General features: G+C 38.2%; 2 protein-coding genes across 5 annotated transcripts in view; one reads left to right on the top strand and one right to left on the bottom strand.

Annotated features, from left to right (window-relative positions):
* Positions 1 to 19,138, top strand: part of LOC134848535 (ubiquitin carboxyl-terminal hydrolase 34-like) — a 67,899-nt gene extending 48,761 nt beyond the window's left edge. Inside the window, exons 25-31 of the mRNA XM_063866035.1 lie at positions 11,593 to 11,823; positions 12,102 to 12,328; positions 13,125 to 13,251; positions 15,144 to 15,358; positions 15,562 to 15,759; positions 16,524 to 16,641; positions 18,677 to 19,138. Coding sequence (XP_063722105.1) covers positions 11,593 to 11,823; positions 12,102 to 12,328; positions 13,125 to 13,251; positions 15,144 to 15,358; positions 15,562 to 15,759; positions 16,524 to 16,641; positions 18,677 to 19,047 — 1,487 coding nt within the window. The 3' untranslated portion in view covers positions 19,048 to 19,138. The remainder of the gene's footprint in view (positions 1 to 11,592; positions 11,824 to 12,101; positions 12,329 to 13,124; positions 13,252 to 15,143; positions 15,359 to 15,561; positions 15,760 to 16,523; positions 16,642 to 18,676) is intronic.
* LOC134848536 (cyclin-dependent kinase 1-like) overlaps positions 1 to 24,708 on the bottom strand; it is a 488,218-nt gene that overhangs the window by 132,020 nt on the left and 331,490 nt on the right. For 2 of the 4 annotated variants that reach the window (XM_063866039.1, XM_063866037.1), the window contains exon 1: positions 2,662 to 2,671. The exons of the other annotated variants lie outside the window; for them this stretch is intronic. The gene's annotated coding sequence lies outside the window, so the exon portion shown is untranslated. Of the gene's footprint in view, positions 1 to 2,661; positions 2,672 to 24,708 lie in introns of those variants that run through there. 4 annotated transcript variants of the gene reach the window in all.

Below are 24,708 nucleotides of genomic sequence, written 5' to 3'. Positions count from 1 at the left end.
GGATGCGTTTTGTCAAAAAGTGTCACTCATGAAAGGATCATGAAATTCGTAGAGCTCTAAAGTGTGGACTTATTTTTGTCTTCGGAACTCGATAATTGTCTGTGGGCGAATCGTTTTTTCAGATGCTTCAATATCAACTCAATTTGTTTAAGAATCTATAGATCCTAGTTTAATCTGAGTTGATAGGTTTTTACACTTGCGAGAACAATTGTCGTGATTTTTACTTGCGTGAGGGGGTCTTTTACGAAATAAAGTGATTTGAAAAATAATGTGTCCCAAGAGCAAAAAGAAAGTTTTCGAGTTTTATTTATTCGTATTAGTGCTTTCTTAAAATTTCAACTTGCCTGCTATTACAAAATTTAAGCAAGCACAGTTTACTTGATGTGTGCGACGGATAAACATTTTTCGGCCCAAAAAAATGTCTTCTAAAATAATTTTCCTCGGCTAAGTTGGAGATATTATCAAAAAATTTTTTTGCTCGCTTAACAATTTCTGAAAATAGCGTGTTCTGGGACTCGAGATCTCAAAGATTCGAGTTCTCTAGTTGGTTTTGTTCGTTCAAATAGTTATCTAAGATGCTTGTATGAGAGTACACGCTTCTTCCTGCAATGGAGCGGATTTAGCGGGTCTCCCATTGGTACTCTTTTAAGACATCCATTGTTGGCTGACCGACACTACATTTTTTCTAAAGGCGCATTGGGCGCCAATATATACTTTTTTGAGGGGAAGAGTGCTTCGACAAACGCAATTTTTTGGTCAAAACTTTTCATAAAGTGTCTAAAAACTCCGTTTGACCTGTTTTTTTTCTTCAAAAATTCGTCTGTGGGGCAGAAAATTTGGCCAAGATATGGTCTGTATAGTGTTTTGGGAGAGCTCGGAAAATCATATTGGTCAAAGAAGAAACAGGTCGACTGTGACATCCCTTCATGATGTCATTCATTCTATATTAGCCATTCTAACTTAATAGATTACATAATTCACCTTGATGTTAAAATAGAGCTGCATCATATATTTACTTAACTATGTAAACATTGATGGTAATTAAGACCAATCATTGGAGATTTATACCGAGCTACTAATCAATTGGGTAGACTTGAAAAGAATAAAATATTAGAATCATGCTCTAACTTGCGCCGATCGACTAGCGATATTCCAGAAGTTAAGAACCGAATCCTGCGTCCTTAAAGCAAGATAAGTCTTAACCGCTCGAGACATAAATTATGGAAACAATCAATAACAATTGATAGCCAGTAGCGCTAATTAATATTCGAACAGCTTACAACATTATCAATAAATGACGATATAGCTGTCCACAGCCATCCGAAGGGACACTATATCACATGGTGACTGTCGCGGAAGATTCTACTTCTGGAATCACCAAAAGTCATCGGCAATTGCAATCTTCATCACACGAGCGGACAACGACAACCGCACTTTGCTGAAACAGAACAGGGCAACACAACCCGTTTCACCCAGCAACGCTCAGATGTGGAAAACAGAGCAACTTTCAGCGAACAACTGAGACAGACAGGGAGAAAAAGAAGACAGTCTCAACTTCTCAACATCTCCGGGCGGAAAGTCTCTCCAATCTACAGAAGCAGATGTGGATTGTGACCTACAACATCACTACTTCTTGTTCCAGTCAGAAGGCAGGACAGCTGAGCTACTGACAAGGCAGACAAAGAAAGCAGATCTACAGGTTTTTCAACAATCAACAAAACAGTTAAAAACAAACTCAAAACTCAAACCTGCAGTTAATTGATATAATTGTCATTAAGTTTCCCCACCATAGAAGTGAAGTAACGGAACCTTTAGCACAACCATATAATTGCATCAATAAACCTGATCAGTGATACTGCTAGCCTTCGTTAACAGCTAATTTATATAACAAACTCCCTAGTGTTCCCCCTAAATTGAATAAGTGCTGTATCTTATCATCAACTGTATCACCCTGATATTCATTCGATTGTAATACGATGGCACACGCGCAAGTTTCGGTCCAACCTTATGGAGGAACGGAAAAAGAAGACTTTTCAGAATTCGAGCAACTTTTTCAAGGCTACATCGGAGTAGCAGCGATACCAAACGCACAACAAGCGAACTTCTTGCAACTGCACCTACGAGACAACGCGCTGCGATTCTACCAGACACTAGGACCAGCAACTCGAGCGAACGTTCCCGCGAGTCTCATAGCCCTGAGGGATCACTTTTGCAACCCCCAACTTCAAGAAATCCACGTTTTGAATTTAGAACAACTGCGATTCAACCCGAAAACAGATACCCCAGAGAATTTCTTGGTCAACTTAACGAAAAAAGCGCAGCGAGCGTATCCGACACCAGATTTGCCAGCTGTCGCCCCAATTGATCCTGCAATAATTGGAGCACCTGCAGCAGCAGAAGCAGCACGATTCCACCGAGAAACTGCTTAAAGGCAAGAAAGGATAGATGCTGTACATGACAACCGAAATGAACAAATTAAACGACTGTTCATTAAAGGAATGCCAGGTTGGCTGAGATCAAAGCTGATGGAACAACCACCTGCAACTACAGTTCAGGAACTGTGCAACCTGACCAAGAAGCAAATCACAATTCGTGAGATTTGCCGAAAAGACGATTACCCGGAAGACGGATTCAACGAAGTAAACGACAAAGTCTCAGAAAATTTAATAAGCGCTATCACAAAATTTTCCACAAATCAGGAAAAAATGGAGAAGCAGCTTAACGAAATGAGATCACAAATAACTGAGCAGTCGAATAAACAATCGAATCCGCTTCCCGAACAAAATCGGAACAACAACAGTCAGAGTGATCAGTATAGTGGCTATCAGCCAAACCAAAATAATGGGTATGGACAACAACGAGGCAACAGAGGCGGAAGACGTAGAAATAATTGGCAAAATAAATTTGATTTCAACAATACTCAGCCAAACTTTCACAATATGCCACCAGTTGCACAACAGCCATATTCGCAATTGTACCCTCAAAATCAGCAGTACCCAAACATGTACCAAAATCAACAGCCAATGGTTCAAATGCATCCATCAGCACAATTTCAACAGTCCCAGAAATATCCGACGCAACAATTTGTCGCTAAACAAATGCCTCAAGCTGAAACGCAAAATCCCAACGGACCTTTTGGACCAATGGTGCGATCATCAGCCAAATTTTGTGACGTTTGTGGAAAATTTAACCACACAGCAAGTCAATGCTGATGGCGACAGAAACCACAAGGACGCGGACAAAACTTCCCGTTTCCAAACGAGCCAAAAAACTAATAAAGCCACTGAGTCAGCCCCCTAAATCATCGAAATCACCTAAATCATCACCTAACGAACTTTTCCAACCTGATGAGATACTTAGCCTCTACGCAATAATCCCTGCGGAAGGAACAGTACTGACGTACACGAAAATACGTTTCTCATCGGGATTACAACGTAGAGCCCTGGTCGATACAGGAGCCTGCGCAAATGTTATCTCAAAACAGACATTTGAAGACCTAAAAGAAGAAAAATCGCTATTTCGCCCTCTTGAAGTAAATGAACCCAAACTGAAGAGAGTTAGAATGGCAGGAGGACAACAAGTCTCCATTGAAACTGAAGTAACGTTAGAATTCCGATTGGCAGACATGACCTTGATAGAATCATTTCTCGTTCTTCATGCAGCCAATTCAATAATTCTAGGAAATCCTTTCTATAAAAAACATCATATTCATGTCTGTCCGAAGTATAATCTACTGCATTTCAAAGATATGACCCTTCAAATCAACGAAATAAAACCTCCAAACGAGCCAAGAAGAGTCAATGGAGTGAAAAAATTCCCTTTGCTTCTGACAAAACGTCAAACAATAGCCCCGCATCAGACAATTCTTGTAGAATGCCAGCTAGAGAACACATGTCAAGACATGGAAAAAACTACCGGAATCGTGATTCCAGCTCAGGAATTTGAAGAAAACTGAAATTGCGTTCACTTCTTCAATAAGCGAAGTGCTGAAAAACAACCTGTTGTATATCACAGCGTTTAACATCACCGATCATCACATTACTTTGCTTTTCAAAACCGAAATTGGGAAATTTTCAATTCTGACTCTGAAAGAAGCAGAAAATTTATTCCCCATCGAACCTGAAATGATTGCATTTGCAAAAATGAACCACCCGGACGATATTGAAATGGGCATTAATGAGCTAATTCAACAATCGTGTGATAGTCAGCAGCCCCAAATGAAGCATGAACCTGAGTATGAAAAATTTTGATTTCCTACGCCTGAAACATGTCAAAACCCTGAATTACTTCCTCAAATCCAACGCGACATTTACGACCAAATTCTTCATTTTCAAGGTCTTGAACAACTTGAACCGAAAACGAAATGTCAAGATCGATTGACATTTATCAAGAACTTTAAGTGGGAGAATTCAGTGTTGACAGAAGACCAAAGGTCAAAAGTAGAAGATTTGCTTGTTGACTTTTCGGACATCTTCGCCAAACATAGATTCGATGTTGGGTACAATTCCGACCTCAAAATCAAACTAAAACCGGAACACACACGACCTCTGTATACACAAGGACCACCTACGCCGATACATTTGCGTTACGAATTGACAGTGGAACTTGCCCTTATGCACTATTATGGAATTATAACAACATTGTCACATTCTAAATACAGTAGTCCACTATTTGCACATCGAAAGCCATCTGGTAAATTGCGGATGTTGATTGACCTCAGAAGGATAAACCATTCACTCAAGAATGACTATATCAACAGCAACTTTCCGATCTCAAACATGACCGATGCTTTGAACCACTTCGCAGGAAAGAGCTTGTTTACCAAACTTGATTGCTCACAAGCATACCACTGTGTGCAAATGGCAGATGACCTTTCAGTCCAACTTTTGGCATTTAACTTCGGTTCACGAACTTACGCATACAAATGCCTGGCTCAAGGTCGAAGTAAATCAGTAACAGGATTTAGTTCTTTTATCCGACACTACCTTGATCCATGCTTAGCTGCGGACCTATGTACACAATTCATGGATGACATAGGGAGCGCTGTGTATAACTTCGATGAAATGATACCGACCCTTTCGAAAATATTCGAATGTGTACGGAAGTCAGGACTTAAATTGTCGTCGAACAAATGTGAGATCGGAACACAAAGACTGAAGTTCCTGGGTAACATAATCACACCAGCAGGAGTGTCACCGGAACAAGAGAAAATCTCCACGTTCTTAAAAAAAATTAAAATGCCACAAACGGTTAAACAAGTTAAACGATTAATCGGTTTTGTACAGTTTTTTCGCAACTATATGCCAAGCCTAGGAGAAAAACTGATACCTTTTTATCGACTTCTCAGAAAAGATGTTGCTTTTCAAACAGATGAAGAGCACCATAAAAGTCTTGAAGTGCTCAAGCATGATCTGATACAAGCAACAGACATAACACTTCGGTTACCAAAACCAGGATTACAATACGTAATACTCTGTGACGCAAGCTATCATGGAACCGGTTTTGTGCTCATGGTTGAAGACTATGTGAAGACTGACAACAAAGGTGAAATTAAAACGTATGCACCAGTGTCTTATGGTTCAAGACTCTTCAATACAGCACAACTGAAGTTCTCCATCTACTATAAAGAGTTTTTAGCACTATACTTCGCTCTCGATCATTTTTCTCATTTCATCTGGGGATCATCAAAACCTGTGATAATACTGACTGACAATCGAAGCTTAACACAGTTTTTCCAAGCGAAGACAATTCCACCTTCAGTCTGGAATTTCTTGGATCGCGTCATGGCATTCAACATCATTATCGCACATATACCTGGAAAAGCGAATTATGCAGCAGATTTTTTGTCTCGAATGCAAACTGACCCATCAGCTTCACTGTCACTGAAATTAACGGACAAAATACCAGTGCGAGAAATACAGATCGAAGCCACAGCGAAAGTACCGGATGCATCTCTGAACCTGATCCACTCAATGGATGAGGCATTTCCCGAAAAGAAGAAGATCGATGACAACCTCAGAGCACAATTGCTAGAACTCTGACTGTATGAAAACGTTATGAGAGAGCTAAGCTCGCAGGAAGCTAGCGACACCATCCAACCTCAAAATTTTGTCCGAGTAACGAGACCAATCATCGCAGCAGTACAATACCATGATCCTGCTGATGTCTTCAGTGACCTGAATATGAGTCACGAAGTACTCAACTTGAAAAATGAACAAGACAAAGATCCTGATATAGTAGAAGTTAAGGATTGGAAACGCAATGAACAAATCCCAAATCTCATGTACGAAAGCAGCCGCAAGAAGAAGTATGCCAAGCAATTCAATCGGCTGGTAATTGACGACAAAGTTCTTTTTCGAAATTTCTATGATGACACGGGACAGGTAAAACATAAGCAATACTGCTTACCAAAACATCTTTGGAACGAAGTCGTGTATCGAATTCACAACTCTCGAACTGGTGGACATGTGGGAATGACAAGAACCACAGAAGAGTTCAGAAAACGATTCTACCTTCCAGGATTCACCGAATTCTTAACTAACACAATCAAAAATAGCTTAACATGTTTGCAACTCAAAAGAGCTTCTGCAAAATATCAAATTCCGCCATTGCAGCCAATCTCTTCGTTGCAATGCTTTCCAGGAGACATGATGCAAATCGATTTTGTTGGACCAATGAAGTCCCCAGTGTACAAATTTGTTTTAACTGGAATCGATGTCTTCTCCAAGTACTTGTTTGCAGCACCATTGACGAACGCTAGCGCTGATACAGTTGCAAGGGAACTCACGAAGATTTTTTTCATGCACAGCTACTTACCGAAAAAGATAATCGCAGATCTCGGAACGACTTTCACGTCGGAGCTCATGCATGAATTGACAACTCTGTTAGAAGTCCAAATCAACCATGCAACGCTGAAACATCCACAATCAATTGGTCTTGTCGAGCGATCTCATGGACCTCTAAAAAGGATCCTGAAGCTGAATACTAATGAACAATGGTCAGACTGGCACAAGTATGTCCCATTGGCAACATTTATTCACAATACGTCATACTCTTCATCAATTGGATGCTGCCCAAGCTCAATTTTCCATGGAAGAGAACCGACAAAACCACTTGATCTTCGCTTTTCGACGAAAGCAATGGAAGAAGTAACAGCAGAATCAGACTTCGTCACGGCAATGCAAGATGCGATGCTAGAAAAGTTCAAAGAAACAAAAAAGAACTTGATTTCTTCGTACCGCAAGTACCGAGGATATTACGATCAAAAAGCACTTGCCCAGCCACTGAAACAGCATTCATTTTGTTTATTACTAAATCCTCTGTTGACAACTCAATCAGATTTTGGAAGCAAATCAATGCAAGTCTGGATACCATTGTACAGAGTTGAAAAAGTATTGACAAATTTAAACTACATCATTTGCAAAATGGGAACCAATTACACCCAATGCGTACACCGGATTCGTCTCAGACCTGTTGTTCCACAGCATCAACCAGAAGATCTCGAAATCATTGATCCGAGCAAATTTGAAACGGATCCCTCACTTGGTAAATATCGAAGTGAACCAGGACTCTTCGACGATTCTTTACCCCAACTCTTAGACGACATCCAACCCGCGAACGGGGGACAAAGCAACCTTCCCGATGCACCTGCTCGAATCCGACTGTCAGTACCTCTTCGAGGACCCGCAGTAGCCCCAATCGCCCCTGCACCAGTCCCAATACCCGCAGCAGCGCCAATAGTTGCACCATTACCTCTGGTACCGCTACCAATAGCAGCACCGCCGCCACCAGCACTTCCACCGGACCCAGATCCAGAACCATTAGCTCCACCTGAGTTTGAATACAACGATGGATTACTTAACGACGAACCAATGAACGAGGCAGCGGTTACAATGCCTACTACAGTTAATCTCGAAAACGATGGACAAAACATGGCCCAAGAAACATCGCGAACGAAGCGGAAAGCAGCAGTCGAAGCGCGAGACAAAATATTTTGCCAAACGCGCTTCAGCAACGATGTGAGATACCACCCAATACCACCACGCGAATTGCAACCGCATAAACTCCGCCTACGAACAGTAGATGGACACGAAGTGGCTCCAGTTACATTCAGTCCACGATCAGCGAAGAATGACAATAAAGCAAATATACGAAAGAAAGCGGAGGAGGCTAATGAAGACTTTCCTCCACGAGAGGCGAAAAGGAATATTATTAAGGACAGCGTGAAGCGAGCGAAACAATTGACCAAACGAAAAGATGGACCAGGCAGTAGCAAAGATTCGGTAAATGCAATCTATGAGCCAAATATCTTTGTTGGAAAAGGTGATGTTTTACAGTTCCCTGGCTCTATAGCTCACTGCGTCTCAAGTGACTTTCAAATGGCAAAAGGAGTAGCAAAGCAGATCAACAGCGCATACCCATGTATCAGACCAACCCTTAAAAGCATTGAAACACCGATAGTTGGATCATCAGTTTCAGTTTCTCTGCCTTGGTAAAATAAGTCAATCTTCAATTTAGTCACTAAACCACGATTCTTTAACAAGCCAACCTACCACGATTAGTCAAGAAGCCTCAACTGCATGAAGCAACAGCTATTGACAGAAAGGAATAAACGCGATAGCCATGCCAAAAATTGGATGTGGACTCGATAAATTGAAAGAAAGTAGAGTTTTCAGCCTAATTTGCGACATTTTCGAAAAAACGAACATCAAAATCTTTATTTAGCTATGACGAAAAATCCGGATATCAGCTAGTACCGTTCATGCATGCATTCAAGACATTTGCCACTGCAGCCCACGTTGAAGTCGATCACCAATAAGGAGCATACAGAAGCCCGGCGGAGGAGGAAATGTATACAAGCTGAGATCTCGAAATTCAGCCTCCACCCCCATGTATTAACATCATGAATAAAATACTTTTGGGACCCCCGGCAACACAGAAGTGTCAGATCAAAAATTCCACCACCGATGACACCCATAGCACCAATGAGGAACCTGTACGAAGTGGGTCCACTAGGAGGCAACATCTTCATGAAGATCTCGAAAAATCCACCTGTTGCCCACGTATTAACATTAGGAATAAAAAACTTTTAGTGCCCCCACCAAAGTTGTGAGTGGATTTTGAAAATATTGACGCCATTCATCACCAGTGCCCAAATGAGGAACCTGTACGAAGTGGGTCCACTAGGAGGCAACATCTTCATGAAGATCTCGAAAAATCCACCTGTTGCCCACGTATTAACATCAGGAATAAAAAACTTTTAGTGCCCCCACCAAAGTTGTGAGTGGATTTTGAAAATTTTGACGCCATTCATCACCAGTGCCCAAATGAGGAACCTGTACGAAGTGGGTCCACTAGGAGGCAACATCTTCATGAAGATCTCGAAAAATCCACCTGTTGCCCACGTATTAACATTAGGAATAAAAAACTTTTAGTGCCCCCACCAAACATGTGGACGAATTTTGAAAATTTTGGCGCGATTGATCTCCAGAACCCTAATAAGGAGCCTGCTGGAAGCTGGTCCACTAGGAGAAAACAACTTCGCGAGATCTCGAAAAATCCACCTGTTGCCCATGTTTAAGCATTACGAATAAAAAAGTTTTTCGCCCCCCATCAACGAGTCGAAGGAAATTCAAAATTTTTGGGCGCATTGATCTTCAAATTACCAATGACGAACAGGCACGAAATTGGTCCACTAGCAGACCAAAATTTGGTGCCATACATCAATTCTCAACATTCCCATGTATTAGTATAGGAAAAACAAGAAAAATAACTTTTGAGGGATATCTTTGCAGAAATGCGGAAAGAAAACACTCAAATGTGCCAGCAAAGATCCAACGGAATTATTAGGACAACCTTGAAAGGTTACAAGCAATGCTGGAAAACAACACGCGAATTTTAAAAGCTAATTAGAACATCAAAAATATCAACAAATTTGATGAATAACTGAAATTCATCAATTTTAACTCTTACTGACGCCAAATTTTGCTCAGGCGAACCAGCAAATAGACTGAATAGCCTATAGGAGTGAAGTGCAGCTGCAGTATAAGAAACGAATGGAAAACACAAAAACCAGACACTACACAAAAGATGATGATCGCTACCAATGCAAAAACATCGTTGAACAAGTGGAACTCGGACTTAACGAAAAAAAAAAAGATCACCTTCTTTCAGGGAGTAAGCCAACAAAGGCACAAAACGCCCATACGAAGAAGACAAGAAGACTTCTGAAAAATAGAAAACGAACAGAAGAGGACAATTCAACTTATTAGCAAGTACAACAAGGTACAAACTGCTTCGCTAGTTGAAAAATTTCAAAAACAAATCGTGAATAAATCAACAAAACATATCACTGTTAAGCTGTTGATAATCAATTCACAATCTATGAGGCAACGATTAGAATCACACCGCCTCATTTCAAAAAGACTTCAGCATCAAACGAGCAAAAAGAATGACATGCAACAACGAACGAAAACAGCGATACCAGAATTTGAAACGAAACGACGATCAAAACTAGTCAGCTACTCACACGACAGTTCTTGCCGTGTAAATTTAGTTATAGTTGACAACTGAATAAATCATTGTATCATTTATCTGACCTGATCATCTATCTCCTAAACTTCCAAACCCCCGACTCAAGGTGGCTTAAAAATCTCCCATTTAATTTAAAAATAATTTATCTTCTCTCATTTTAAAAATTGAAGTAATAACCTGTGCTTCTAATACTATGAGTATATTAAATTATTGTGATATAAGTTTTGATAGATCCTTATCTTATTGATAAATGTACATATTCTAAATCAAAAGTAGTCTTAAATTATTATGTGAATTATTGTAAATGTATCTGATGAAACACTTCAACCACCCGGGAAGACTTCTTCTTGAGAGGTTGTGTGACATCCCTTCATGATGTCATTCATTCTATATTAGCCATTCTAACTTAATAGATTACATAATTCACCTTGATGTTAAAATAGAGCTGCATCATATATTTACTTAACTATGTAAACATTGATGGTAATTAAGACCAATCATTGGAGATTTATACCGGGCTACTAATCAATTGGGTAGACTTGAAGAGAATAAAATATTAGAATCATGCTCTAACTTGCGCCGATCGACTAGCGATATTCCAGAAGTTAAGAACCGAATCCTGCGTCCTTAAAAGCAAGATAAGTCTTAACCGCTCGAGACATATAAATTATGGAAACAATCAATAACAATTGATAGCCAGTAGCGCTAATTAATATTCGAACAGCTTACAACATTATCAATAAATGACGATATAGCTGTCCACAGCCATCCGAAGGGACACTATATCACATCGACCAATTTTTTTTGAAAATGCTTTCGAGAAAATCCTAGATCCACCCCTGGTTGCGACTGTATCAGATTTAGATGCTTATAATTTTTCATAATTAATAATTTTCAGCTGTATTTATAAATCTTTTAGAGTAGATTTTGTTTGGTTGTTTCCTATAAATCTTCAGACGCCTGTCAAGCTTTGTTTGTAGCTATAGGTTTATTGTAGCGAAAGGTTTGTTATTATCTTTTAATTGGATCTTTTTTGTTGAATATTGTTCACTTTCACAGGTGCACGTAGCTCTTCTTCCAAACACCTCCCACAGTGGAAGAACATCAGTGTGACCTGTGAGAAACTGCTCTCACTCCTCAATGCCTCCCACAGTGCAGAAGCGAGACTGTCCTCCCTCCTCTGTCTCAAGGAGATCCTTCTCCTCTACCCCTCTGAAGCATCACAAGTGCTGGTTGACCTCATGTTCACGGCACACTCCAGTTGCACGAGGAAGAAGTGCACCTCGCTAGGTACGCTTGTTGTTGGCAATTGTAAAAAAGTATTCTGTTCTACTGCTTCCTTACATTAAGGACCGGCGCTGCCGTTTATACTTCTGAGCTAAGATGAATTTTGATATTAAATGGTATATTTTGGAATCATGGAGCAGAAGAAATGTAATTATCTTTAAATTAGATGGTCCCTGAAACTTTTAACTGTCAAAATTAGTCTCTTGTTTCAACACTGTGTCTTCAATAGTTGTACCGAGTGAGATACAGTTTTCAATGACTTGAAAGAATTTATTTTGCAGTTCCTGGACCCTTCTACCCACGTCTGAGCAGTGCCTCGACCTCGGGATCAGACCACCAATCACCCCCCTCTACTTCAACAGCTGTAGGCGTTGGCTCCAGACCAACCCAGCTGGCGAGCGGATCTGGAATCGTGGGATTCAATCCAGTGGCCACTACGCCCACGCTGGCAAACAGACGCTTTGAGTTGTCCATGTGTGTCCATAGAGAGCACTTCAGTCGCCAAATTGTAAGTATCATCTGAGATTTTTGCTCAGCTGTTATAATTCTTGTTCCAGATTAGTTCAATGAGAAAAATTTTGGATAGAGGCGGATCTAGGGTTTTCTCGAGGCGGGAGGGGGGGGGGATTTTCTCGACCAAATTGATTTTTGGAGCGCGCTCAGAACAGTATGAAGACCCTATTTTGTCCGAAAAAAAAACTTTTTGAATTTTGAAAAAAAAACAAGTCAAAAATGCTATTTTTGGGCATTTTGGAAAAGTTTGATTGGGTTTTTTCGACGCGCGCTTTCCAAAATTAATTATATTGGCGCCCTAAAAAAACTTAGTGTTTGTTCGGCCTAAAAAGGATGTCATAAAATCAGTAGCGGATTTAGGGGGGGGGGGGGAGTGGACGCCCCCCATCCCTCAGGTGTTCAACCCTCTGCCGACCCAAAGGGTCCCCCTTTGTACTATTTTGAGATATCCATTGTTGGCTGGCTGACCTTAAACTTTTTCTAAAGGCGCTTTTGGCGCCAATATATACTAATTTTGAGGGGGAGCGCGCGCCGAAAAAACGCGTTGTTTGGGAGAGCTCAGAAAATCAATTTGGTCGACCTGAAAATCCGCCCCCTCGAAGTTCCTACGCCTGCATAAAATAATACCTTATGGGGAACCGTTTTGTTGGTGAAGGGGTCGAATCCGTGAGAAAAGGCGACCCTCTTCCCTCCTAAATCCGCCCTGTGAAAATTTTGATTCTGCTGATGAAAAAATACATAAGATGAATTTTTAAACGTATCTATTCAAATAGTTGTCATTCTTGTTTTAGGGAGAAGACAAAAGTTATGACTGTGAGCTGCGTCAGTTCTTTTCGCCCTATCATGTACATCTTGCTCAGCCGCTGATATCCACAGCCACTCAGCAAAATATCACCAGTTCCAAACTGACCGATCTCAGTTAGTATAATTGGTGTGCTTCATTAAATTAGTTAGAGTAGGATTTATCCGCTAGGTCAAAAGCAATTGATTTATCATCATCGTTACTAGATATCGGCGTAGGTAAGATATTGTCATTACTAAGTGAAAATGAACGAAGTGATGACGCTTTTTTAAGTCGTGGTGATGACACTGTCTAAGAGTCGATGAACGTAGCGAAGCCTCTTATATAGGTCGTGATGATTTTTTTCAGGAAAAGTCATAAAGTTTGTTCAGGCTCAAATTTACTTTTTCGCGGTTTGACTTTTGATTTGTATAGTTCATTTACTTTGTTAAAAGGAAGGCAAAATCCAATAATTGAACAGCAAAAGCGCAAAGGTCACAAAAAAGTGAGCAACTTTAGTTTGGAAAGTGGATTTTAGTTTTAATTAAATAAAAATTTTCAAACTAATAATCCAGTGATCTCAATTTGGGAAAATTTCATCAAAAAAGTGTCAATAATATATTGTTTTAGAAATTCAAAGAGCTTTAAGGCCAAATTTGAGGTTTTTTTAAGACAGTATATTTTCTGTTTACTTCCGCTCATTGACTCTTTTCCAACTGTCTGTTGGCTATGAATTGTTCAACATAATAGCTGATCAAATTTCTTTATTTTTTTTTTCTTATCCGGTAAATTTATACTTCTCGCCGAGCGTTTTTTGAAGGGGGCAGTTTTTGCAGCACATAGGCGTTGTCATTAGCGCTGATAGCGTGAAATTGGTTTACCGGTAACCCAATATTGAAAGTAAAAGTATAAGTATACACATAGTATACACATATTGATCAAAGTTTAAATTACCGATGAATGTAAGCGTGTCTTTGACTAATTACAACCGAAATCGTATCACAAAAAAGTTGAAATGGTTTCGGGTTTACTATTGTTTTGTTTAAAATTTTGGCAGTATCAGTGGCCTCCGTTCAGAAGAACGATTAATCAGCCCTTCTGGTGTGAGATGTGCGAAACAAAACAAGCAAAATCGTCGAAACAACATCAAATCGGAAACAAGGAGAGCCGGTTCCTCTGCAACTGGCACAGAATGTTCCGACCATAGTCTGAAAAAACAACGTTTTTTTTCAAATTAATGCCGTATTTTCGGCGTGGTGTGATTAAAGGAGCTGAACAAAAACTGAAGATTAGGTATATTTGACAGTTATGGTAAAATAAGCAAATTGAAAAACGCAGATTTTTTTTGCAGTTTTTCGATTTTTTGAAAATTTTGATTCCATAAAGGCGCTAAGACTGCTCGCTCGCCAAAAAGGCGCTAAGACTGCTGATTCCAAACAAACAAGACTGCTCGCTCGCTTTATTCGCTCGAAATAAGACAAAAAATCAAACATTTCAAACCGGTTTTTCTCGACACTGGAAAAAAAAATTTTTTATGTGGTGTGAATCACGACTGTAAGGAATTTAACATGATATATTACTCAACCCAGTCAGATGATTATTTGTGGTACCTGATTTTGCGTGGAAAATCGAAAAAAGTAAACACCGGAATACAAAGTTTCTCCCCATTTTCAATGGTCGGAACAATAACAACATCACATATATCGAAACAAAATCAAACCAGAACCCTTAAAAGTTTGATAAATTTATCGCTATGAGTTTTTAGACGCAAAACTTGTGATCCCAAAATTTATGAGGTGGCTTTTTGGTTTTAGTGGCAATATTAAGTTACCTCCATATGCCTGCATTAGCTATCCATCGTTAAAAACTGTTATGTCATTCAACTGAAATGTGAGGTCACTGTTAGAGGAACCGACTACGGTAAAATGAATGACATCGATCCTCCCTACTAGTAGGAAAGCAAGCTCAAGATAGTGAGGAGGAAATAGAACCGAGGGCAAATTAAAAATCTAATTTGTCTGCTTTTAAGTTTGTCTGCTGAGTCTGGACGCCCTGCACCTCAAACTGGACTGGTTCGCCCGCACGATGCTGGACCTGTACCACAGCAACACACAATACCTCCAATCCCTATCCACTTCACCACATCTGGCTCTTATCTTCACTCGTATTCTGGCTGATGACCACTTGAGAAGTGTCTTGAATTCACCAACTGTCTTCTCCTTCTGCACCTCATTTTTACCCAAGGTATAAAAGACATATCTAACGAAAGTTCTAAAATGAAACTTGACACCCATATTGGAAAATAAACCCGATTTGCGCATCTGATTTGATATAATAAAAAATCTCGGCTGATACTGTGTTCAATTCACGTTGATTGTTTGTGTTGATCCTTTTGTTTTTGATCACCCAAGTTAAATTCGATGGTCAATTTACTCTGCTCGTTTCAGGCAACTGCGTTGACACTAGACGATAAACTGAGTCATATAGTGCAGTTGACTTCGCTTATGGTAGATCAGTCATATCATAAGCGTGTAAGTAATGTACTGATTGAGGGGAGATCGGAGCAATCGGTGCAAATGGACGGCGATGGGAACGAAGAAAGGAGGAATAAAGATCCCGAAGAGTTTATTCTGGTCATCATTCAGGTATACTATATAGTTCATAATAGCAATATAGCCAAAAAAAGTCTGACGCAGTGTCAAAACAATGAGTTACTAAAACTGTTTGGATTAAGGGCAAAAGCAATGAAAGGCAAAACGGATTTTTATGCAACAGTTGGTTTTCTAAATTAGCTGAATCACAGAAGTTAAGACTTTTTCCATTTTTTCTCTAAAACTAATTTTCCATGATAATTTTTGTCGGATTTTAATGAGGCTAGATACATTTTTTCGCCGATGTGATAGTTTTTTTCTCCATCATAGCTGGACTAGTTGTTCATTATTCGCTGGAGGATGCAGTTGTTGAAAACATATCGATCATTTTCCGTTATACTTTTAGCATGCATCTGATATTACTCATGACCAGGGTCGGATCTAGGATTTTCTCGAGGGGGTGGGGGCGGATTTTCAAAAAAGTTTCGAAAGTTTTGTCGAAAATTTTTTTTAGTTCGACCAAATTGATTTTCCGAGCTCTCTCAAAACAATAAAAAGACCTTTTTTTTCTGCCAAATTTATTCCAGTTTCTACGCCGCAGGCAAAATTTTGAAAAAACAGCCCAAAAAGGCGTTTTTAAACGATCTGTGGAAAATTTTGACCAAAAAACCGCGTTTTTTCGGCGCGCACTAACACCTCAAAATTAGAATTAGGAGACGGATGACTTTGTGAACGCTTCCATATTAACGAAAACTTGTTACGGGTATTACGGGAACTTAAATTGTCAGCATATTGGATTTTTAACATGATTGTTTCAGAATCTGAAGGCACTGCAGCTGTTGTTTGCATGTACAACCTGTGCCAAGATACCAAGTCAGCTGTCTGAGTTGAAACTGTCGTTAGAGTCTCTTCGAGAGGAAAGCGAGAAACTGAAAAGTAAGTTCCTCAAACATAAATGAATAATTTAAGCCTACTAAGCACTACTGGATTGTCGGGAACCCCGCAATCCAAATTGACCTCACCATCTCAAATTTTGACCACTCCAATATTTTGGGGAGGGAGACGTGAATGGAACCCACCCGGAAATTTCATACCATTAAATTTTTACCCAAAGTTTTCGAAAAATATGCCATTTTCGAGAGCTCCAAATAAAGAAACTGTTTTTTCTTCTATGCAAAATAATTTTCGCCTGGATTTATGCCAATTTTAATGTTCAAGAAAATTTTTGGCGGCTCAGTTTTACCATTTTGTTTGTCAGAATTGATTCAAAGTCGCGGCACCATCCTGATAATTTAGAACCCCCTCACAATGAAAATGTCAAACCCTCCAGTAAATTTCGACCCAGCGAATTACGTACTGCAGAGTAATGATGCTTCAGCCTTACTGTGATAATTTTGTGCTGCGGAAATGAATGGTAGCAAATCTACAAAGTTTTTGTTGACATTGACATTGTTTTGTTTTTAAGAGGCAAGGAACGTAGAGAAGAGTCTTATTTAGGTCGTGATAAATTTATTTTTTTTTTCGGGAAAAGTCTAAAAGTTAGTTACGCTCAAATTTGATTTTTTTTTTGCAGGTTGAGTTTTGATTCATTTTAAGCTTTGTTCGTTTTTCTTGTTAAAAGGAAGGCATGCTTCACAATCGAATAGCAAGAGTGTACGGTAACAAAAACATGATCGACTTCTAATTTGAAATGCAAGTTTTATTTTCAGATTTTCTAGCGGAATTAAAACGTTACCTATTGATCCATTTTCTCTAATTAGGTGAATTTATCAAAAATTGTCAATCATAAATTGTTCTTGAAATTCAAAGAGCTTCAAGGGCATTTATTTTTTTCGTTGAGGTTTGAAGGTTCTAGTTTTTTCAAAGAAACAATCAGTTTTTTTTCTGTTTTCGTGCTTCCATTGACTCTTTCCCAACTGTCTCTTGGCTCTTTTCATATACGCGCATCGTACGCGAAGCTTGATGGTATACTGTGTAGCCGGGAAAGACTTCAGGTTACCCTGTTGTTTTTTTTCGTTTTTACGCAAGCAATTGGTTGTGTTATTTTGGGAGTTCTTTTTTCCATTGAAAGTTGCTGGTTTTTGAGATCATTAACTCTGTTCAGTACATCCTTTAAAAATGGCTTCGTATCTAGAGGCTTATTTTTGGGAAATTTCGGGCCTGAAACTGGTAGTTGTATGATAAACGTGCCTCTTACCAATTTTCAATTAACGTGTAGCGTAGTCGTTGAACTAATCCGGCTCAGAAGTTTTTACAAATTGAATTGAGGCAAGCTATTTGGTCTTTTTCATATCTCTTTGTACTTTACATGGCGAGTTGATGGGCGCGTAGGTATTGGCTTAATATTTTAAGTGCACTGAACGAGTTTGAGCTCAAATATATAATTTCTTTTGTTAATTTATTTTTAAAATCTTCTCAAATGCATTTGTTAAATGGAAGGAAAATACGCTCTCCAATTTTGAAGTTGCAATTGGCGCACAAAATAGCCTGATTGATTTTTAGTTTCAAAAGTAAATTATAATCATAGGCTTACCTTGGGAAAACAGTAACTTATTGATTGAGTTTTCTCAAATTTGTGTACTAGTTTTATCAAACAAGTATCAGTCTTGAAAACGCGTATTTGAAAAACGATCAAAAGAGTCAATCATTTTTTTTTATTTCCTTGAGATCTTTTTGACAATTTTCAATTGTCTGTTGGCAATGTTAGTTTTTTGAAACTTTTAATAAATCTTTTTCTTTTCAAAAGCTATTTTTATAAACCTTGAAGAGCAGTTCAGTGATTTGTAGTTCAGGAACATTCAGTGATTCATTAGAGTTTCTCTGGAGATACTATTCAAATTTACCTTTAATTTTACTGTAGATACGAGTGTTCTGTGAGGTAACTGATTTTGCGTAAAAAATCATCGTGGGCTATAGCCTCTTCCAATCGTTCCAGAACAGTCGGAAAATTAACCATTTGATATCTGTTCAGGTATGTTTGCGAAAGAACAAACAAGGAGTTCTTCGCTTCTGAGCTTCATGTCAAGTGATACAATAACTGAACTGTCGACCACATCTGACGCTACATCGTCCTGCAACCTCCCGCTGAAGAAATTAAAACTAGCAGTCAAAAATCCTGAAGGTACAAATGAAACTGAAAGCTCCTCGAAAAACTCTGAACAAAGCTTGCATCAATCGAAATCGGAAATGTTGTCTTCGTTGGTGAAAAACTCAGAAGATTTGCCTGAAAATTGTAGTTCAAAGCTAGTGGTTCTGAAACAATCTGTCTTGAATTTGGTCAAAAATGTCAACTCAACATTGAATTATTTAAAACAGTTTGAAGACCGATGCGGAAAAGACTAAAAAAATAAAATTAACTGAAAAATTGAATGTCTATGTTGAAACTTCCTAAAACTTTCTTGTAGTGATAATTGAGATTTGTTTTGTTTTTCTATTTTCCTAATCCTTGGTGCTAATTCGATGTGGAGAATTTTAACTGTCTCTATACATATAGCATACTGTCTCTTATAATCTGTATAAAGCTCTTAATTTTTTTCAGGATTAACTCCAAATTTTCTTCGGTGAATGGTAAATGCAATTACAATGAAGTTTTATGCGGTTGATGTTTTCAATACTTGTCATATATTTTCGGCTTTTTTCTAGTCTATTAGGTGAAATTTTATTGGGAAACTGGAAACTAAGTCGGAAACTGGAATGTTTTTTTTTCGGGGGGGGGGGGGGGATTGGTGTAGAATTGTGAAGAGAAGCGAGTCTATTGTCTATTTTCCAATATCAATTGGTTAGATGATTCATTAGAGCCTGGTTTTTCCACTGGCCAAAGTATCAAAGTTTGAAAATCCTGGAGATAAACTTGCGCATAAAGTTCTTTCCTATTTAACGATTGACTTGGCACAATTTTGTTCCTCAACTTTATTTTGAAATGTCTCGTGTTGAATCCTTACTTACTTATATCTATTTATCAATTTGTCGTGTAATAGAGATGTTGTTGAATTGAAAAGTATCCTACCTTTCTACTTCATTAATATAGGCTAGAGCCTGGAAAAAGTCTGTGACGGAATTAAATGGACCCTTGGTATTGGTCGGATAAATTTGAAATTTTGAACGTTATCGGCTTCTTGTTTCAAAAGTGGATTATATATTTCAGATTTTCCAGAGCAAAAAAGCATCTATTGACCAGTTTTTTCAAACTGGGTTGATTTTATCAAAAAAAGTGGCAATAATAAATTGTTCCAAAAATTCAGAGTTTTAAGGGCATCATAAAATATTTTTTTCGTGGAAATTCGAATGTTCAAAAAATGTTTTAATATTGTTTTTTTTTGTTTACTTGCATTCATTGAAATTTTTCCAACTGTCTGTTGGCTTTGTTTGTAAGAGTCAATGAACCTAGTGAAGACTTTATATAATTGTTTGAAATTAAACGAGCTTTAAAGGCATCTATTGTTTTCTTCGAAAGCTTCGATGTTTTCGAAAAAATTTCCCAACTGTATGTTTGCTATGTTATGTAGGATATTACTTTTCAGATTTGTAAATTGTGCACGGATAATTTTGATAGTTGATTTGTTCATGCAGAAAATTTGAAACGAAATAGAAATGAGGAGATCAACAATGGCTGAGATGGTCAAACAGCCGATATTCTGGGTGATGTTTGTTCCAGTTTTTGGACTCGTTTTTGGCATCCAGCGATACGGACTGGACAGGTTCGAACGTATCGATAGTACACCCGACGAAAGCAAAGCGAGGTTTAGGAAGTTCATCAAAGAAAGGGAGGCGATACTTTCGAAAAACAACTGAACTGAAGTTAATTTAATTTTTTTCTGAGATGAGCATTATTTTACTCAATATGCTCGAATATAAATTTTTTGATTATCATGTTGATTAAACAGAGTTATTTTCAACAAGGAAGGGTCTAGGATTTCCACAAGAAGGGAGACGCTCTTTTTGGTCAATTCAAAATTCTGTGCACTGTTAAATCACTATAAAACCATTAATCCAGCAAATTCTGTGACGAAAATTTGTGAAAACGTTGTCAACAATTTCGTTTTTAGACACTATTTGGAAAGCTTCTCTAAAAAAGTTGTGTACTCACCTCTGAAAAATGAATTGCATCGGAGCAAAAGAACAAGCGCTTTTAGAAAAATTTATGACTGGGCTGACAAAAATTGGTGTTGTGAAATTGCAACTTCGAATTGCTGAGGGAAATGGGTCTTCAAATAGAGCCAGGCTTGAATCTAGGATTTTTTCGAATGGTGGGATTTTAGGTCCACCCAATTGACTTTCCGGGAACTCCCAAAACACTGACAACATTTGACATGGCTTTCTAGGCACGCAATTTTTGAAAACACGATGTTTTTAGGAAAATTTTGAATGGTTTTGACAATGTTTTTTTTTGCGTCTTGATCTTCAGTTTATTGTTTTCTTCTTACATTGTTTCGACTTAGGTTTAATAGTCTTAGCGTATGAGTTTTAAAAAATTTCGGGCAAATGCATTGTTAGTAGATCGTGGAAGTCACAGCAAAATAACTTAAATATGGGTTAATTTTTGACGGGCACTTGTCAGTTTCATATATATTGTTATGTTTTAGAGTAATCAACATAGAGACAAGTCAGTTTTTTCTGTTTCCTTGCGTTCATAACTTTTTTCCAAGTGTTAGTTGGCTATGTTCTTTATCTTGTCCTTGGTTGTTATTTTGTTGTTTTTTCGTTAGTTAGAGGGTTGATATATATTTTGATTGGGTTAAAACCCCAATTTTAAACTAGAATCTAGAATATTTAAAGTTGTTAAAAATACAGAAAGAGTTATAGTTAAATTATTCAATAGTATCTTATAGATATATTATCTTATACTTAGTGTGTTGAAAAAATTTTTGTTTCCTTTATTTGAAATTCTTAGCTTAGATTTGATCTCAAACTTCGCAAGTTTTGTAACTAGTCTTTCAAATATTGAGCTGTTTCTTCTTCTCTCCCCCATCTGCAAATTTTTACCGGTGAAATTACTGTTCTTATTGTCCAATTGTAATGAAAGTTGACATGCGGACTAATTAGTTCATGATACGCATTTTTAGTTTTGACAGAAAACTTTGTAAAACCACTCATTGCAATATAAATTTAAGGCTTCAGTGAGGTGGGGGAAAAAGAGCCAAAATTTGCTATGTGTTTCAAATATTGCATTAAATTTCAAATACTGCACTAATGGTTCGAATAATACAATACTTTTTAAAATGCTGCACTTGTTTCAAACATTGCACTATTTTTTTTTTCAAATCAAATACGGAAAGATAACAAACGCAAATCATATCGGCTTAACAACGGCTTGCTAATTAATTTATTTGTAAAACTCAGTGGATCGAATTAAATTATCGACTTTTTTTTCTTGAAATTCCTTTTTTCAATACTGTTCATTTTCAAGGCATCTTACACTGGTGTGAAAAATAAGACGCTTTAAATCTTCAAAATCTCTCGATTTCAAGGATCATTTCAGACAACGTTTTTTTTTTACATAGAGTTGTAAACAAATTTTTACATAGCCCGAGAGCAAATGATCAGAGTTACTCTCTATGAAACTATCAACATTTGGTTCCTCAGACTTACCAATTTAATCCGGTTCAAATTGACATTAACTGAACTAGGTGTTGCATCGCAGCAAACTCTTTCTCGAACAAGCGGAGTAAAACAATTGTTCATGCGACGTGAATTATTCTCAGCCAGAAATTTTTAAAAAAACTGAGTTTTTTTCTGCATCCCCGGGTCGAGGTCTTTGACTCATGCCCAGACTTTGAAAGCCGAGTCGCATCCGAATCCAGACCAAAGTTGACTAGCCACACCGAAAGTTTGAGTCTGTAAAGTTCAGGTATGAATTGCAAAAATCTGGACATGAGTCACGCCGTGGGTCGCGAAAATCTGGACATGCCAAAATTTGGTCGATTAAGTCTAGACATGGGTCGCAAAAGTCTGTAAAACTGGTTTCCAGACTTTTGCGACCCATGTACAGACTTTCGCGAACAAATTTTGGTATTTCCAGTCTGTGTCGATCCATGGCGCGACTCATGTCCAGACTTTCGCGACTCATATTCAGACTTAGACTCAAACTCTCGTCGCGATTATGGAAATTGGGTCAGGATTAGGATGCGGCGCAATACATGGCGTGACTTTAATTTCAAACTTTACAGACTCAAACTCTCGGCTCGACTTTGCGGCTGTTTCTTACATTTTGACGTTGTGTGAAAAACTAATTGCAGATGAGGTTTTTTGTCAATTTCACGCCCGGATTAAATTGGCTAGTCTTTGAAAGCAAACTTTGATATTTTTGTAGAAAGTAGCTCTGATCTTTTTTATCTTGGTCTATGTAAAACTCCAGCTGAAAATCGATTTAATTGCTGTCAAACGGACATTGAAAACAGGCATCTAAATAGTACACACCTCAATTTGCGCTTCATTCCAATGGTGTAGGTTTTTGCTTAAAAACTATCCCTGCGAAGAGTGTTTTTACAATCATTGGGTTTCTTCTCAGTATGAGAGCAGCTCCATCTGATAAATCCTTGTGTCTTCGAATGAAAACAATCTACCGGGGATTTGTGAACGTGGTTGCGTGGTTGTTTTTTTTCGAAACCTTTGCAATAAGCTGGAGCACTATTTTTGAGAATAGAAACTCTGAAAGCCTCTAAAATTGCTCCTGATTTTAGGCTTTTCCCGAATATTCAAATCCAGTTTTCGCGATCGAAGTATAATCAAATCCAAGTTTGCAGCCAAAAGGTGTTACAGAAATCATTTCGAAATATAGACTCAATTTGTCTTCCTTATATTTATCGAATTTATTCAGCAAAATAGAATCAAATTATGTTTTTGGTTTGACGCAAGTGACAGGTGGTTTTCTTAGGTTTAGGCTTAGGCTTACGCCAATAACATTTCTTCATTTGTCCTTCAAACTTCTTTTTTGAAGACACTTCTCAATCTATTTGCCATTTATTCGATGCATTTGATACTGATGCATGGAACATTTGTGATCAATTGCTCGTTGCATTTGCCGTCTTCGAATTTGTTCTCATTCGGAACTTCGCGATCGAAATTTATTTTAAGTTTTCCGACTATCATATTCAGTTCTTTCTACATGTTCATATAATATACTGTAGCAACTGAATCTATGCTCGTTGGTAAATATAAAAGAGTCTCCTTTCGAATGAAGCTTAGATTACTTTTTCTAAAAATCGTAATCAAAACGTGTATTTCCTTCGTTTTCGGTGTAAATATCCGGGAAAAATCCTTGCCTGGACCACGTATTATTACTTAGAAAAGATTCACCATCAGCGTGCCTAGGGGCGATGGGGGCGGGTATATTTTTACGAGATCCATTTTCGGCTGACCAATCTCAAAATTTTTCTGAAGCGCTTCGGGTGCGAACATAACTAATTTAAAGGGGTAGCGCGCCAAAAAAAAACGCAAATTTTTGGGCAAAGTTTTCCAAGAAGCCCCAGAAAACGCTTTTTTGGGAAAGTTTTTTGAAACTTTGAGCTCGGAAAATGAAATCAGTCGACCCAAAAAAATTGGTTCACTATTTTTGTTTTTTGGAACAATAATGTTATAAGTATTGCTGACTTTCGTTCCCGAAGTACAAACGCTGCCACTTTTTACGTCACTGAGCTTCAAATTAGTGATGTAAACTGAGCTTCCAGCTATCGATGCAAACTTGTACCCGATGTCATGTTGATCAGGGAAACTGGATTAGAATATTCTAATTTGGATTTGGCTTTGCAAAATCAGGAGCAATTATAGAGGCTTTCAAAGATTTTGTTCTCAAAGAAAGTGCGCCAAAGTTATCGCTTAGGTTGCAAAAGTAGTCACCCACCACCGGTGCGTTGTTTTTTATTCGAGGACACAAGGATCAATTAGATGCTGCAGCTCTCAACCTGAGAAGAAACTCAACGATTGTAAAAACACTCATCGCAGCGATAACTTTTGAGCAAAAATATACAACAGTGAACAAATTAAGCGCGAATTCAGGTGTTTACT

The sequence above is a fragment of the Symsagittifera roscoffensis genome, chromosome 6 (genome assembly GCF_963678635.1).
Source record: "Symsagittifera roscoffensis chromosome 6, txSymRosc1.1, whole genome shotgun sequence".
Lineage (NCBI taxonomy): Eukaryota > Metazoa > Xenacoelomorpha > Acoela > Convolutidae > Symsagittifera > Symsagittifera roscoffensis.
The sequence above is the reverse complement of the archived record's forward strand: the minus strand, read 5'-3'. Positions and strand labels throughout refer to the sequence as shown.